At 37.7% G+C, this 17268-nt stretch overlaps 1 protein-coding gene across 1 annotated transcript in view; it reads right to left on the minus strand.

The window, feature by feature from the left end:
* Nucleotides 1–7040, minus strand: part of galnt9 (polypeptide N-acetylgalactosaminyltransferase 9) — a 108615-nt gene extending 101575 nt beyond the window's left edge. Inside the window, exon 1 of the mRNA XM_042000469.1 lies at nt 5918–7040. Coding sequence (XP_041856403.1) covers nt 5918–6158 — 241 coding nt within the window. The 5' untranslated portion in view covers nt 6159–7040. The remainder of the gene's footprint in view (nt 1–5917) is intronic.
* Nucleotides 7041–17268: the final 10228 nt, after the last annotated feature.

The following is a 17268-nucleotide window of genomic DNA, read 5'->3' on the forward strand; positions in this document are numbered from 1 at the left end:
AAAAGTTAAAATGGGGTGATTTTTTACAGCATTCACTCTTCTTTTAACAACTGTCGGTAAACATCTGAGAAGTGAGGAGACCAGTTATGGTAGTTTTAGGAGAGAAATATTGTCTCATTCTTGTTTGTTGTAGGATTCTAGCTCCCAGACAGCTCTAGGCCTTTGTTGCTGGATTTTTTGGTTCCCAATGCACCAAATGTTTTCTACTGGTGAAAGGTCTGGACTGCAGGCAGGCCAGTTCTGCAATTGGACGCTTCTCCTGTGAACCAATGTTGCTGTGGTGGAAGCAGTACATGGTTTAGCACTGTCTTTGTGAAATATGCAAGGTCTTTCCTGAAAGAGATGTTGTTTAGATGGGAGCAGATGTTCTAAAACCTATACTTTTCAGCATTGATGGAGCCTTCACAGACGTGCAAGCTGCTCACACTATAAGCACTAATGGAACCCCATCTGGGTTGCAGGCTTTTGAACTGTCCGCTGACAACAAGCTGGATGGCCCCGCTCCTCTTTAGTTTGCCGGACATGCTATGGTTTCCACAAAGAATTTCCAACTTTGGTTCATCTGATCACATATCATCTTTTTACTTTGCTTCAGGCCATTTTAAATATTCTTTGATTTAGAGAAGACAGCAGTGTTTCTGGATCATGCCCGCTTCTTTGCATGATAGAGCTTTAACCTAGGATTTCATGGTGAACTGTGACAAAACCGTGTCAAAGCAAAAATTCAAGACACAATTGTCTCACATTTGAATCAAACTTGAGTCTACAAAACAAAATTTCTACAGTGCTTGCTCTCAGCATCAGATATAGCTGACAACGATTTGACAGAACAGTAGCATCTGAGAATTTAAACACATTGTTTGAGTGTTAATTGCAAAGCAGGATGCTGATCAGAAGCAGCAGAAATTTCATTTGTAAGAAAAAAAAATTAATCCACAAACTTGTTTGAATTAAAGGGAATTGCATGACATTTGTTAAACCTGTGCACACTCCATATTAAGATGCTTTGTTTTCATTAATATTAATAAAACAGCTCCATATCTCCTGCACAGAGATCTATCAATACATTGATTTTGGTAGGCTTGTCAAGACTCCACAGTGTTAAATGTTGCAAAGTTTCCATAATGTAAGACAGGTTATTAATAGTACATTGATAGTAGAATAGTACATGAAAGAAAAGGAATGAGGTAGACGCAGTTCTTCTCTCGCTGGATGTGGAGAAGGCATTTGATAGGGTAGAGTGGAGTTATCTCTTTGATGTTATTGTTCAATATGAGTTTAGAAATAATTTCAATAATTTGGTCAAACTATTACATCATAATCCTGTAGCTGAAATCTTGATAAATGATGTATTACCTGAGCCATTTAAAATTACAAGATGCCCACAAGGATCGCCATTATCACCATTTTTGTTCATTTTAGCTATCAAGCCTTTAGCCACACCAAGCAGGTCAAGTAGACAAATACATGCTATTACAAATGGTAGTTGGGATCATAAAATAGCTCTTTTTGCAGATAATGTAATTCAATTCATTATACAACTCAAAACCTCAAAACCATTGATACTGGATTTAATTAGAATATTTGGAAGTTTTCCTGGATACAAAATAAATACATCAAAGTCTTTATTAATGATAATGATAATGAAAAACATAGTATGAATCAAAATGATTTAAAAATCTCAAATGGCTTTACATACTTAGGGATAAAGATAACAACTAAAGACAGTGCCAATAAATTATGAAACAGTAATGGATTTAACATATTAAAACTGCAGTGTAGAATGTAGTGTCCACAGTTAATTATTTATCTCAAAATAAATTTCCATTAGCACCACCTCTTGATATGTTTAGGAAAATCTTAATTCTTTTTAGAAGATTCATATAGAACAAAATAAAGACCTAGGGTTTGTTCATCCTTGTTGCACCTAACCTTTGATACAGGGGGCTTAAAATGATCATACCTTTAATGGTCCTACTGGGCAACACAACTAAGAACCAAAATGTACTATTTGATTAAGAGATCAGGCACCGTTTCCATTTTTTTAAGTTTCTGCAGGTATGAATTTTTATCCATCATAATAAAAAGCAAATATTAAAAATCCCACAACTTTCACCTCTTGAGAAAATAATTATACAGGATTCTATTAATAAGGGCCTGATTTCATTCTTGTACACCCTGATAGCACAAGGCTCTGTGAGACTTCAATAAGCTGACTCCAAACATGGTGCACAGATTTAAAAGAAGCTATCACTGAAAAGAAATAGTAATCAATATGCAAAATAACTTCATGTTAGTGTTACTAACACTGATTAAAACTGCCACAACACAACTGGCTAATGCAGACATTCAGAATAACTAAATAAAAACAATAATAATGTACAAGACACATTTTAAATGTAGTGACGAGCAAGGGACATTATACATTGTAACTGGAAATGTAAAGAAAATACAAATATTTTGGAAAGGGGAGTTTAATAAAATCAGGATCAATTTATACATTAGCATTTCACTGGAGGGGAGCTTCTGAAAACCAGAGCTACATCAAAAATCACAATACAGTGTAGTGCACTATACCATACATTACTGAGCAATACATTTACTATCACATTTGCGTTTCCAGGATTTTGCTGCATTTTACACATGCCAAAATGACTCAACCACTGAACTGAAAAAGTGAGGAATTTCAAACGCTGGCTGTATTCAAAGCCACCTACGACAGAAATCCAACAAACACAAAGCATGGTGTGTGTTAGTGCAGTGTGAAACTGAAATCAACTACGAACAGGCTTAACCAGAAATGTCCAACATCCCCCTATACTCTTGTAAAAGCAGGTTATAAATCTGAATTTTCTCTACATTTTATGTGCTACATCTTTGGGCCAAAGCAGAAAGAACTGCAAGTAAAACAGGCAGTTTTGAATGCAGCGTCTGTCGTTTGTTCCAAATACGTAACATTACATGAAAACATGCTGTAGTTTAATATTTTACAGGGAACATCGGGTTAGCAAAGAGTGAATAAATTCTGTGATCTTGATTTGATTTTCCGCACTATTTAAAAGAAAACACATTGTGTTGGATGTCTACATCTTTAGTGTTCAAAAGTACAAATGCATTGTGACCTCCAAAATCTTTGTCATTCTTAAAAATATGCATTTCCATTTGTTTTTTTTTATTTTAGATACTAGTGGGTCATCTTATAAATGTATAATATTCAAATGCAATCTTTAGAATCTCAAGGTTTTTAACAAGTACCAGTGAATTGATTCTAATGTAAAACTTAAGGTCAAAATCGTGCTTCATAAGCTTGTTAACAAGCTTAAAAGCCCCTCATCTGATTATTCCAAGGCTCATGGCATCAACAGTGCATTGCTGCTGATTACCCTCGTCTTGCTCGTTTCTGCATCGAATGAGCTGCTGAAAAGCTTGACCATTGTTTACATGTTGGGAGTCTGGTGACCGTCCATCAGACAACCATAAAAAAGGAATTGTCTGACTTGTTTATGTCCTTCAAATCTAATTGGGCCCTGCTGTGGCTCCAACGGCATGCCATTGGTAAGCAATAAACAACAGAGGGAATGGGCAATTACCTCATATTGCTGCTGGACATGGTAATAGTTATTGGCACGCTGCTGAGTCCTCCTCTCACCATAGTTATTCCCTATAGCCATAGAACACAATTTGTGGTCTGTGCATGATGTGGGAAAACAGGCTGGTGACCTGCAGTCTGAGGATATGATTAAGTATGCTATTAGAGAGCTCAAGACAAATCATGGAAAGATTGTGACAACAAGCAAATGTTTCCATGCACTCCTGCCTCTGTCCAAGATAAATTGCACAGCTGCAATTGAAGTCACAATTTTTCTGACTTGAATTGTGCAGAAATAGACTGTTTGCAAATTGTAAATTTGAATTTGTCAGTTGCGCTAAATGTCTTGTAATGTGAAGCTTTACTTGAAATTCAGCGTAACAGCCTCAAACAGAATAAAATCATTCCAATAATTCCAATCTATCAAATGTATACCACATCTCTCTGAACAGATTTCTTGGACTCATTCCAGGGTCCAAAATGCTTGTATTTTCTTGTATATTCATATGATAACTGGAAGGCAGGCGGCTGTGCCAGCTTCGCACTTAGTTTGTGGCTTGTTCTTTTCTTCAGTCTGGAACTGACTGTTACTACTTAGTCCCGACTGTTCTGCACAGGGGAATCACTTCTGAAAATAATTAATGAAGGTGACTCTTTGGACTATGTAAGCTAAGCCGAGAGGAACTGAACACCTTTCAGCCAATGTCAAGGGGGAAGTTTTCAAAATGCATAAAGCATTATGGAATGAGTATACTGCATTTTTCATAAACATTCTCAGCTCAGATAGGCTCAATATATGGTCTCACATCAACATCACGTGAGAAAGTATATCTTATCCTTTTTGTCCATAAGACTCATGCAGCCTCTGTGTGTTTATGTCCCCTTTGCATTGTCTCCGTTTGAAGCTAGTGATTGAGAGGATGCATTGTGCTGTTTGAGAGGTAGCGCCTGCTGGCTGGATGCCAGATGCCAAACATAACTCATAGTGACAGAGTGACCCTCAAATAGCTGCTGAAGCTCCAGCATAATAATAAGACCATGCAGAAAGAGTCCACAGTCCCACTGTTTTGGGGGCCAGAAACTATTGAAAAGTCCTGCTCAGAAAACAGTCAAATGGGACGTCATTTTATGTGATTAACATAAAATATAAAACATATGGTCATCACCATTTCACCATGACATTTAGCCACTAACAAATCTACCATGACATGTTATTATTATTTGGCTTTATTAACCTTAAGGGATTCTTTAAGAAAGTATTATTTGTTCAAATTACACCACTGTTCAGTACAGTGTGTATAAATGTCTGAAACTTTTGGATTTTACATATATTCTTGTATTTTCCCACCTATTACACAAATTCTTTATGCATCACCATCATATCCCCATCATTTGTGGCCAACCGTCCACAAAATTGTAAATTTTATTTTTATTTTTCTCATACATAAATGAATGGAATATAGGTTTTCAACACTTGATGACATCCTATTAATATCTAACAAATAATCACTAAATTGGCTCATTGAGAAGAAAAATTATTCAGATTAAATGTTAATTATAATTACACTGTCAGCTGTCATTCGTTTAATCATTTCACCTTAAGCCCACCATCTCATTATCAACTGTGGGCCAATCTTCATATTTATTGCAAGGAGTCCGGTATCTGCGTGAACCAAGCCAAACTATGCTTCTTTATTGTGAGGAAAAGAGTAAGGCAAAGTCCGAAGCTGATTTTAAAGAATGACTTTGCTGAGGAACTCAAATTTCAGAATATCCACAGGCCTACAAATCTATCGTTCAGTTGTCAAGCCATTGCAAGACTAAACTAAGACTGTTGGATCTGGTTTCACCATCTCCTGCAGACATGCTGACTTTAACTGAGAATCTAATGCATACAGGCATTAACACTGGAAGCCCAAGTTCGTGTAAATTTAACAACTAGTCAATTATAGGAGGGAGATGTCAGTGTCTGTAGGTTGTTAAAGAATATAGCCCAGTAAAATCTGTCTAAGCAGACAGTGTAAGCACATATGGAAGGTATTGCACTATAATGCATCACCCTGCTTCATTAGCCTCTTAACAAGCAAGCTTAGGGTAGTAGATGCTTACTCAACAAAACGTTTGACAATGATTCTTTGATTTTTATTTTATTTCTTTTTTTAGTTCTCTACCAAGCTGCAAACTGCATGACTCATGGACCAGGTTTAAGTACAAACTAACCTGAGTGCATCCGATATTACACACTGTAGATGGGCTTTAAGTGTTTTATAAAAATATTTTCTTTGCAGTGTTGCTGTTATTTTAGATTATTACGAACTACAAGCCTACCGTTTAACTGGTTGTAGACCACGTCCTCCAGCCTCTCCAGCCTCTGAAGAATAGATTGCCTGTCCACCAAGTTGGAAACTTTTCCATTCCTGGCTCGGAGCCTCTGGTCAGAAATACGCCCTATCTGGATGAGCTCCTCGGATCGGTCCTGGATCCTGCAGTACACCGAGAACAAGATAATCCCCACGAACACCAAGATGTTGACGGTCAGCAAAGTTTTGATTTTACGTGCCACAGCCATGAAAGAGAATATTGTCTGGCTGACCCAGTCAAGCCGGAATGTCCATATGTAGTATACTGCTTTTTGTCTCCTTACTCTGTTCCAGGAGGGTGATTACCTTATTATTATTATTAGATAAGGATTTGTTTTAATTGCTCTGTGCAGAGAGGGTGACTCGTAGAAGAGCTGACTGGTCTGCTCAGCACCACGGACAGCTCAGGAGGCTGCACTCACTTCGTTGCGGGGCATCTCTGTCGTCTTTTGGAAGTTCAAAGTATGAAAGCTTGCTGCCACCCAAAGCGCTTTGTTCCAGCTGGTGAACGAAGCTTTTAGGGGTCTTCACAAGCCGAGAGACAGCTGAGTATACCTCCCTTCGCTTGAGCTACATATTACAAGAGAAAAAATGACGCCAGGGAAGGCATCATCATCCTCCTGAAAACCCTTCGCCAGCTGCTAAACATCTCTCCCCCGCAACGTGCTAAATCGCCAGTTCCTTAACCCCAATATGTCTCGTCCATCTTACAGGAGATGCGCTGCTATAGCCGCTTGTAACGAAGCATTCTCCGGCTATCAGTGTTTTCCCGTCACATCTCTTTTGACAAAGACGTTGAGGCAACTCGATCCGTCCCGCTGTGCAAATATAAACCCGAGGAGCGTCCACTAAATGTAAACTCGCTGAAAAAAAAAAGAAAGAGGGAAAAAAAAGAGGTGGCGTTTCTCTATCTTTCCCTCCTTTTAGTCTCCCTCCCTCCTTCTCTCTTCCCGTCAGTCCATCGCTGCTTCCCTTGTTGCAGTGTAAGACGAGCTGAGGGCAGATTGGTCCTTAAACGCAGTCAAACGATGCTGTCGCTCGGTGTTGGTGGGAGAGATGCAGCCGGGCTCTGGCATGCTGTCCCTCCTCTCATCCTCTCCGCTCTCTGTCAGGGAGAAACAGCCGCTCCTGCGTCCTGACGTTGAGAGGCACTATCATGAATATTCAGCGGTGTGTTGGGGTTGGCTGGATTAATAAACAGCACAAGTATGAAAGCGGCAAATACTTCCAGTCTGCAGAGCAACCTTGTCACTTGAATGTGAAAATGTGTGTGAAGATACGTTAACAGATAATTTGATCCTTAATGCATGTGAGTTAACATTTTCTATCTCACTTCTCATGCTGCAACCACGGGCAACTTAATATAGGCTACGTTTTCATTTGCATGTTATGCAATTGCCCTTGCATACGAACATGGTCAGCTCTAAAAGTATAATGATCCTTTCCCAAATCATAGGCTTCAGATGAAATTCAACATTACAGCGGAGCAAACGAATACATATATATATATATATATATATATATATATATATATATATATATATATATATATATATATATATAATGGAAATAATGTATCAATACATTTTCGAAATTAAGGAACTACCCTTTCACAATTCTACTTATTTTTTTTTTTATATCGGTTTAGCATGAACTATCTTTGTAAATTTCATCTGAAAGTCAAATATTCCTAACTTTTTGTCAGTAGTATAACTTCCCTTCTCTGTATTAGATTAGGTGAAGCCAGATGTGTTATAGCTTCCCAAAGCCCCATGATACCAATTCACAGGTACCAGAAGACTGTGAGTGTATCTTCCTTATTCACCTGCTGTTTTACTATAATCATATGGTGACTGCAACCTTAAATCTTTGGAGCACCTGTCTTTGTCAGAGGACATCGTTTTGAAAGTGATCTTTGTAGCACTTTGATGGTATGCATTTTCAAGATGAAATGGATTCTTGCTTCCTCAGAGCAGAAAGGCTATTTTACAAAAGCTATTTTTTTACACTTCATAGAGATGAATCGCTAAGAGCACTCAGAGGTCTGATAATATATGTCTGTCACAAAATCCTTACCAAACTATTTTTATTCTGTAACTGTATTCTTCTGTATATGGATACTTCCACTTCCCTCCATCTCCTGCATTCCCAGTTCTGTAGAACATATATACTCAATTTTTTGTTTACTTTGTATACAAGGTGTCTTTAATTAGAATTTCTGCAGCAAATTAGCCTCCTTACAAAAGCTGCTGATGTGATTCAAGGTCTGCAGAAACAGACTGTGGGGAAATCAAAGTTACAGCCACCTCAGCCACAAAGCGGGCCTCTGCACAGCTGCTTATGCAGCAGCTACAGCTACTGTATCACATCCCCCTATGCTGCTCTGTAAGCTTCTCTGAGGACTTCAGCTCTCTTTCCTACATTCATCACCGTCATTCCTGTGTAACTGCAGAAATTGGGACTGGAGTGTTTTAACCATATTAACCTGGGTTGCTGCCAGCTGCATCCCACTCTGTGTTGCCACTTATGCATACTCAGTTGGAGGACACATGTCAGACAGAAATGCATCTAGCACTGCTAAAAGACTGCTGGAATATTTGCATATTCATCTAATCTGTGTTCAGAGAAAACAGAAAGTGGCTCCCTCCCCATTCACTACTCTGTAAATAAGTTCTGAATCAATCAATGTGTCACCACATTCTCAGAAAAGTTGATGTGTTTTCCACAGTGAAAAGAAATCTTCAGTTTGGAATCTGCTAATATGTTTCAAATGTTAAATAACAGACACAAGTGCAATTAGATTATTTATGAGTGTCTACTGACCAGCTTCAACACATTTAGACATTTTAATCAAATTTACAATTTAATGACAAACATCAAGTTAAAATGTTAGCATAGTGGTATGTTTTACATTATTTACATCACATTTCGTTTTAATTTTACTTTTCAGTCATTTGGGATCTTATGATACTAATTGTTGAAGTTTTTACAGAGGAAGATTTCAGCTGTTTGGATTGGCTTCAATTGTTGTCTGATTCTCCTCTTCATGATACATTTTCAATAGTGGATCGATCTGGAGGTAGGCAAGCATACACACTAGGTGTGAAGCCACAGTGTAGCCATGCAGAATGACATCTGGCATTGTCTTGCTAAAAAAAATTTCCTTCCAGGACAAGACGTAGCCTTGATGGTAGCACGAGTCTCTTTAAATTTCCAATGCACAGCTCTATATTAGTGGTATCTTTTTTACATAATCAGTTCTTTATATTGGAGGAAACTGTTTTACCCCTCATGCCTTTACAGGTGTTAATATGCATCATGTAATACCTTGTGTTGAAAGTGTATGAGCTAGCAAGTTTTTATTTGGTTTTTTCTATAATAATAATAGTAGTGATCATCAGCGTCATCATCATCAAATGTGGGTTGTTATGTTATCTTTAAGGCTTAATAGGAATCCCATGGAATAAAAACATTTCAGTATTACTGTTGATTTATAGTCTTTAAGTTGATGACCTACTGCAACCTTTCTTTCTGTATGTTTTTAGTCAGCTCTTGAGCATATCTGAGTCTTAAAAAACAAATTTGCTTTTGATGAAAAATCATATATGTGTTCTCTCTTTCTGATTCTGAATATGTATGCTTCTGACTTTGCAGCTTGGTGAGACGTGAGTAGACTGAATATTTTTAAGGTTAAGTTAAATTAACTCAAGGGCAAAATCACTAACAAACTACAGCTGATGCTGAAGTTGATAATTCTTCACTAATGGTTATTAATTTGTGTTTTTATTTCAATCAGTGGCTCATAAATGATGTTCTAGTGGACAGTGATGCTTATTATAATTTTAAAAATCCTCAGGTCGTTAGAAAAATGTTTTCAAAAAGTACTTAAGTTTTCAAAAGCCATTTTTATGAAGGTCTCTGTGTTTAAGCAGGTAAATTATATTACCTCATATACTGGAAGAGTGGACCAAAACAGTTATGTTGGAGGCCACCATAAAACAATCAAAAGGCTGAAGTGAGAACAGCCAGGGCAGCCCAGGCTCTGCACTCAGATGGTAACTGTCAGTTGGTTCATCATAATCAGTGACACCTTTAACTTTACTCATTTGGTCTACTGTCAGGGCACCTGAAAAGATGATAACATGAATGTAGGTGGTCAGGAGTCACAAAGTATTTGCTTTGAGGATTGTAACTACTGTATACCACTATTTACACTCCAATGATTCACATCAGCTGAAGCAGCTTTTTCTGTTTAGTTCAAAAGAGGTGAGTATGGCTGAGTAAATTTGTTCAGACAAGGTGATTTAAAGTAACCACAGCCAGGAGTCAACATATCACACACTTCCACAACATGTTATCAGAAGAGGTTTTTGTCATATTTGCCTTTGGCAGTATATGTGTTGTTTTACATCTCAATGAGGTTTCAGCTATCTGTTCCCTATATCTGTGTCCTTGCTAAACCTACATGTTTAGCTTATCTGAGGTGAAATTGATATAACTTACTTAGTACTTCAGATGTGCAGAATTAAAAGATAACTTAAATATTTTTTTAAACAAGCAAGGAGAATAGCTTCTTAACATAGCACTATGTGAAAAAAGTATGAAATCACTCTGAAGTGATATGACAGTACCATGGAAAACAATACCTTTCTTCTCCACTGACTCGGTTACTAGGGTGACAAACTCCACCCCATGCTATGGGCATGATGCCACTTCAGTGAAAAGGTCAGATATTTGTTTATTCAGAGGAGAATAAAAGCTGTGTTGACTTAAACTAGTTTACAATAAGCTGCCCAAAAAGGTGGTTTTGTTAATTTTACTGAATTGTTTTTGATCTGAACAGCCATATTATGATTTGATCATCTTTAATACCTTAATTAGTGAGTCAAATAAGGAGTGCTTGGTTATGTGTGATAGATGTTTCCTTGTCTGTAATGTGCATGTGTTTTAAAAAAAAATTTCAGCAGATAACTAATAGTGAAATCTAGGAGCACACAAGAAGAGTAAATTATTAAACCCCCGCAAAAAACAGAACCTTCCACAAGAATGCTAAATGTGTGGGTTTTTTTTTGTTTTGTTTTTTTTTAAGCAAAAAGCCTCATCATTTTCTATTGTTGTTTGTATTAATGTGGATAATGCTTTAGCTTAATCACAAACAATCTAATTCACTGCAAGCTACATCAAGGTCAATGTGACCACTGTAAAATGAGGAAAACAAGCAAGTGAGAAGTCTGATGCAGTCAGAACACAGGAAGTGATGTAACACGGAAAATAATGGGTGTTTATCTTGATCAGCTGACATGCAGGTTTGCTGTCTCACTTTCAGTTTTAAGCAACTGCACCAAGACACTCGTTGGTCATTAATGTAGTGCTGGCTGTTCGCCTGCCAGAGCTAAGTTCATACATTATCATTTTGACCCTGAGGCTAACAGCTAAGCCCCAGTTCTGTCTGCCTTAACTTAGCTCATTCACATTCCACCTCCAGCCACCTCTCCCCACTGCACTGCTGTGGGAGATGTTGATTTGCCTAATGCCTTAACTAAATTAGAATGATAACCCTGAAGACACGAATATGTGCTGTGCAGCTGCAGGCAGGTTTTTGCATGTTTTTTTTTCTTCATTTCTGCATAATAGGGATGCAGCAACACTCAGGGCAGGAAGCTAAACGCTTATCAGAGCTGGGGCTTCATTTATACTGAATGTGCTCCTTAACCTTGGCAGACATCTGTGTCTTTATCTGTGATGCGCCAGTCAGGGGGGCATCCTAATCACATATGCAAAGTGCTTTTTACTAAAGTGGGGACAAGACAAATGTAGACTCTTTGAACAACATAAAGGAACAGGCGTGCCTTGCATCTGCATATGTGTTACCAAGTAAAGAGTGACATGAAAATCAGTGTGAGTCTTACAAAGACACTCAGCTGGAGACAGAAAACATCAGCTGTCAGAATGTCAGAATGAGTGATTGGAAATGCCGAAATGTACACAGGCAGGGCTTTTCTGTGTGTTTGCACTAATAGAGCAACGGCTCTTGAAACATCCCCAAATGTTTCTTGATTTATGGCAGAAGCAATTATATCTTGCCAGTGTACCGATGCATGATGGGCGAATCAGTGCAGGTAATTAGAAAGAATAATGAAACATGGAGTCAAGGGAACAAATCCCTGCATCAAAAAAACTAATCAAAGATAAATGGACTATCCATATTTCCCAGTAAATTATGCTGGAAAGATTATTGTTTTAAATCCCTGTGTGCAGCAGCTATGGACTCTTTCTCAAACAAAATCCATTACTCTGCTGACATATCCAACTTATTTGTAGACTGATTGATATTCCATGGCTTGTAAACCCTTCTTCAGCATGTGTTCAATTTCTGCATGAGACAATAGGTGAGGATATCAGACATACTTTAGAAAAACTGTTATTAATAGATTAACAAAAGAATCTAGAATAAGTACACACAGCTAAAGCTTTTAGAAAAGACTTTGCTTTAGTTTTTAACATGCTCTACGTGCATCTCTCCACTCTATTGTGTGTTGTAGAGATGATGGCCGCTGCTTCATCTCATCAGAACTGAGGAAATGGTATATAAAGTATCAATGAATCAAATGAGAACACAAAATATTCTTATGCATTTCTATTTCATTTTCATTTTAAATAGCAGAGTATGAAGTGCTAAATTTGACTATTATTATTATTATTATTATTATTATTAACCACCTGACAGGCAACCCCAATTAAAATACCGACTCACATTTGCCCCTTGACTTTGGACATAAAAGAACCATCATGTCATCATCAAATCACTAGTTTCTTTAGAGTGGGTTTGCACTTGGTATCCTGGTTCTCCAAGAGAACAAACTGCTCAACAAACCTACAAAGGTTTGTAGGGTTTGCATAGCAATCCACTTTAATTAAAGCGCCCTGTAATTAAAGACAGCTCAGGATTAAAGGGATAAATCAGTTTTCTGTTATCTATTATTCACAATAGATGCTGGTTTGCAAGCCCACGGTTTGAAAAGCAGGGAGGGGGTCTAAAATGTTACCGTCCTTAACAATGAGAACTAGGTTCTCTTCAACACCATGAAACTCCACTCATAACAGCACAGTAATTTCATCTTTATAGGGACTGCTGGTTGTATTACCTCCTGTTTGTTTATCTCACTGTGTGACTTCAGAGTATAACATGTAAATGTAACCCTATAAAAGACCAGAGTTTGGTTTGCATACTAAAAAATCATCAGCACACAATGGTGTTAGTGATTGCAGCTAAAACAAAATGAAAAATAAGCCCATCTCCAACAAATTATACATCTGCTTATTTAAATTGTTCCAGTAACCAAGCTGTGCCTGCTCCCTGTATTTTTCATGCTACTGTAAACTAATGCAATTATTTATTTATTTATTTATTAATTGATTCTTTATGTACTTATGAAACAGCACTTAAGAATGACCTCAGGGTATCAAAATGCTGCAGGAGGTGGAAGACTCACAGTGACAGTAACGATCCAGGTTCTTGTTCACATGTCTCCAAATAAACTAGCAGCCAACTCTCTAATCACAGGCTCACTGCAGTAATCACAGATCTAGCCACTAATCAGTCACCACATGCACACTCAGAAGAGTCTGAACGCAGGTGCAAATAAGTAACTGCATAAATAGTGTGAATTATGTTACAATATGGCAAGACACAATCTGATTTTTGATTTTTGTCTATCTTAAATTGCACCAATTGTCATTTTCATGCATATGCTCACAAGGGCACAATCTGGAGAAAATTCATATTCTATTGTGTGGAAAACCTCTCTTTCATCTTTAGTAATAGTACATGTTAAATACATGTTGTGCACTGCGGATGCAGAAAATCTACAATAGAATCTAACCAATGCACATGTTTTCATCACACACATACAAATACCTTCTGCTAGGGTTTCTTGCAAAAAAAAAAAAAAAAAAAAGAAAAGGGAGAAAAAAGTAGCTGTTGGCAGCAGACATCAAAGTATGCAGATGGTCAGACTAGAATTTACTTTCGGTGCACATTAACGATGGCCTTGTTAAGCTAATGTCACCTCCCATAAACAAGCAGCTTCCACAGTCTGTTTTGGACAAAGACATTGTGTTGTTACCCCATCACTGTCAGGGGATATGTGGCAAGAATGGGGTTCCCATATAAGTATTCTGCTATTTACCAGGACATAAAAGGAAAAAAGAAGTGGAGGACCATGAGCAGACAACATCAAAGCTGCCTGTCCTGCCCCTCCTTTTTAAGCCCCCTTTTGCATGATTGTAATTAAAGATAGAGATGCACACAAACAGTGTGTCTCCCACAGAAAACAATTATGTGCCTCTGCCAGTGAAGAGGACATGTGGGTGGTGTGGTGCGGGAGGGGGAAGGAGAGGAATAAATGTTGGCTGAGGTGTGTGAGGAAAAGCCACAGGGGACTGCAACGGCAGAGGTCGAAGTGGTTGCAGAGAACTGTGGGTCATCGTTTCTCCTCCCATTTCTCTCTTCTCAAAAACGCACACAAAGACACACACGATCCCTGATGGCTGATTAGAGGGTGTAACAACAGAAACAGATAGACAGAAAAAGGTTGAGGGGGTTGGGGTGTGTGTGGCAGAGAGTCTTTTTAACCACTCTTCCACCAGAGAGTTGTCAGGTTGAAATGTTCAGAGGAGAGGCAGAATGAAATTAGGGTCCACCAGCACATCAAAAAGCCAAGGATCAAGGTCCCATGTATATAATTTTCCAAGAACCATCATTTGCCCACATGGCACTGCCCCAGATTAATATCATGGATATTATTAAATTATAACAAACACCAAAGCTGATTTCATGTGCATGTAGGTTTGACATGTCATTGATGTTTTTGTAGCGTAACAAGATTGTGGTCCATGACAGTAACTATAATGAAAGTGCAGCCAGATAGTGATCTATGATGACACACAGTGATCCATCAAGCAAACATCAACCAGCCATGATCACAAAAGATTAGAGCACACGCATTTCATGTTGCATACTGAAAATAGAAAATAGGGCATTATAAAGACATAATCAGTTTACAAGACTTAGTTGCGCTTACTTATTTTACTAGTGACTGGTTTGTGATTCATTTAATTTATATTCATTCATTATTCTTGATTTTATGCAGATCCAAATCCCAATATATATCATTTTAGGGCAAGACAGTATCATAGAAAGAAACTAAACCGGTCCTTTGCAAGCCCATACAGTGGCAGAAAAAGCCTTTAGTGTCATTATTCAGTGCACCACATTAAGCACTCAACCACAATCTTTTCCTAAACCTAAGTAGTTCTGATACCCAGACATAATCATACTGTGAGAATGGCTGTCCAACTGTACAACCCCCCCCCCCATATATATATAACAACACACACTGGTCCCACAGAGCAGACTCAGACAGGAAATGAAGGAGAGGACAGACAAGTGAAGTGAAGAGGAATTTTCTCCAGCTGAGGAGAACTCATCATCTCACTGTTCTAGTAATAAAAGCTAAAATAAAATACGAGTGTTACTCTGCTACAACAGGCCACTTTCAGGCTTTCTGGAGCTTCATCTCCTGCTTAGCAAACACATACATCAGCAGTGTTGACTGGTGCTGTGTCTCATTTCATGCAGAGAAAACACTTACTGGGATTGCAGTAAAAATTTGATTTGATAAAACTAAGCCTCCTTGGGCTGAAGCATTTTAGTGTATTCTAATCTGTTAGTTGTATGATTTATTTATTTTTTTTAACAACTAAACTAAGGTATATTTGTTTGCCCTAGGATCTTCATAGATGCAGATGAAGACCTTGGGCCAAGCTCTTGCAGGAGGGTTATGGCAGGGTTGGATATCAAACATTGGATTTATAATAAGAACCCGTTTTACATCAAAACCTAAGTTGAACTGTTAGAAGTCTAATGTTGCATTTGATATGCATTTGGTTCTTTTACACTGAAATCTTAACTTTATTTGTTTATCTGAGCTTTTTCTTGCTGTTTCTATGTAATCAATTTCATCTTTTTTAATCTTTGTTTTTCTAATGCGCTTATATTTTTTTTCTTCCCCTGCACCTTGCTGTAATGTTTTTATGTTACAGCCCAATGAATGGTTTAGGACCAACATACATCAGTTACCTCTTGACCCATTATGAACCTGCCAGAACCCTCAGGTCATCTGGTTCCAGTTTCTTATCAGTTCCCAGAGTCAGAACCAGACATGGAGAAGCTGCATTCAGCTTCTATGCTCCACATGTCTGGAACAAACTCCCAGAAAGCCTCAGATCAGCTTTAAATCAAGGCTAAAGACCCACCTGTTCTCTGCTGCATTTCAATAGCTTTTATTTAGAAGTCAAAATCTACATCTGGTTCTTTTAAGCTGGAATCATGTTTTAATATTGTCTTTAACTTTATTTCTTGCATTTTATCTATTTTATTTTAGCATATTCCTTCTGCTTTTATTTCATTAATTGCATTTCTTTTAATCTTTATTTATTTATTTTTTATTATTATTATTTTAATGCACTTGTCTGCACCCTGCTGTAATGTTTTATGTAAAGCACTTTGAATTGTCTTGTCCATGAAATGTGTCATGCAAATAAATTTGCCTTGCCTTGATATTTAAGTCATGTTTGTTCTCTTTGAAAATATCTGAGTTGGAACAGTTCATTCAGGCTACTTTAGCGGACTAACATTTGATAAGTGTTGTGAGGCTTCACTGTTCAGTGTGACTTTTAAATTTACTAATTTATTAAAATACTTTTAATCCCCACCCTCTCATCAATCCTTCCTTCCCTCATCCATTCATCCAGCTATCCATAAACCCCACTCAACCATTCATCCTTCTTAACATCCTTCATCTTCCTCATTTATCATCCTCCCATTCATTCATTCATTCATTCATTCATTCATTCATTCATTCATTCATTCATTCATTCATTCATTCATTCATTCATCTGCTACTGTTTTTCAGGTACCCTGTGGATGGTGGCAGGGATCCTATGCCAGGCTGGTTTACTGACATCCTGAGAAAAAAAGCCCCACACCAACTCTCCTCCTACCAGCCTTCAATTTCAAGACACCCCAAATGAGCTAATCAGAGAACTTTCATATTCATCCATAACCTCATCCATAGTTTCTACCTTTCATTAAACCAGTAACTCATATTGATTCCATTCTGTCAAAATCTGATAACTGGGAGCAATCAGATAATGGAAATGAAAAAAATTCAGTCTGTGACAATATTTACAATAACGACTGTAATCTGATCTGACACGTGTACATGCACTTCTGAAATATAATATCTGAAAAATCCT

Source organism: Melanotaenia boesemani, chromosome 11 (assembly GCF_017639745.1).
Source record: "Melanotaenia boesemani isolate fMelBoe1 chromosome 11, fMelBoe1.pri, whole genome shotgun sequence".
Lineage (NCBI taxonomy): Eukaryota > Metazoa > Chordata > Actinopteri > Atheriniformes > Melanotaeniidae > Melanotaenia > Melanotaenia boesemani.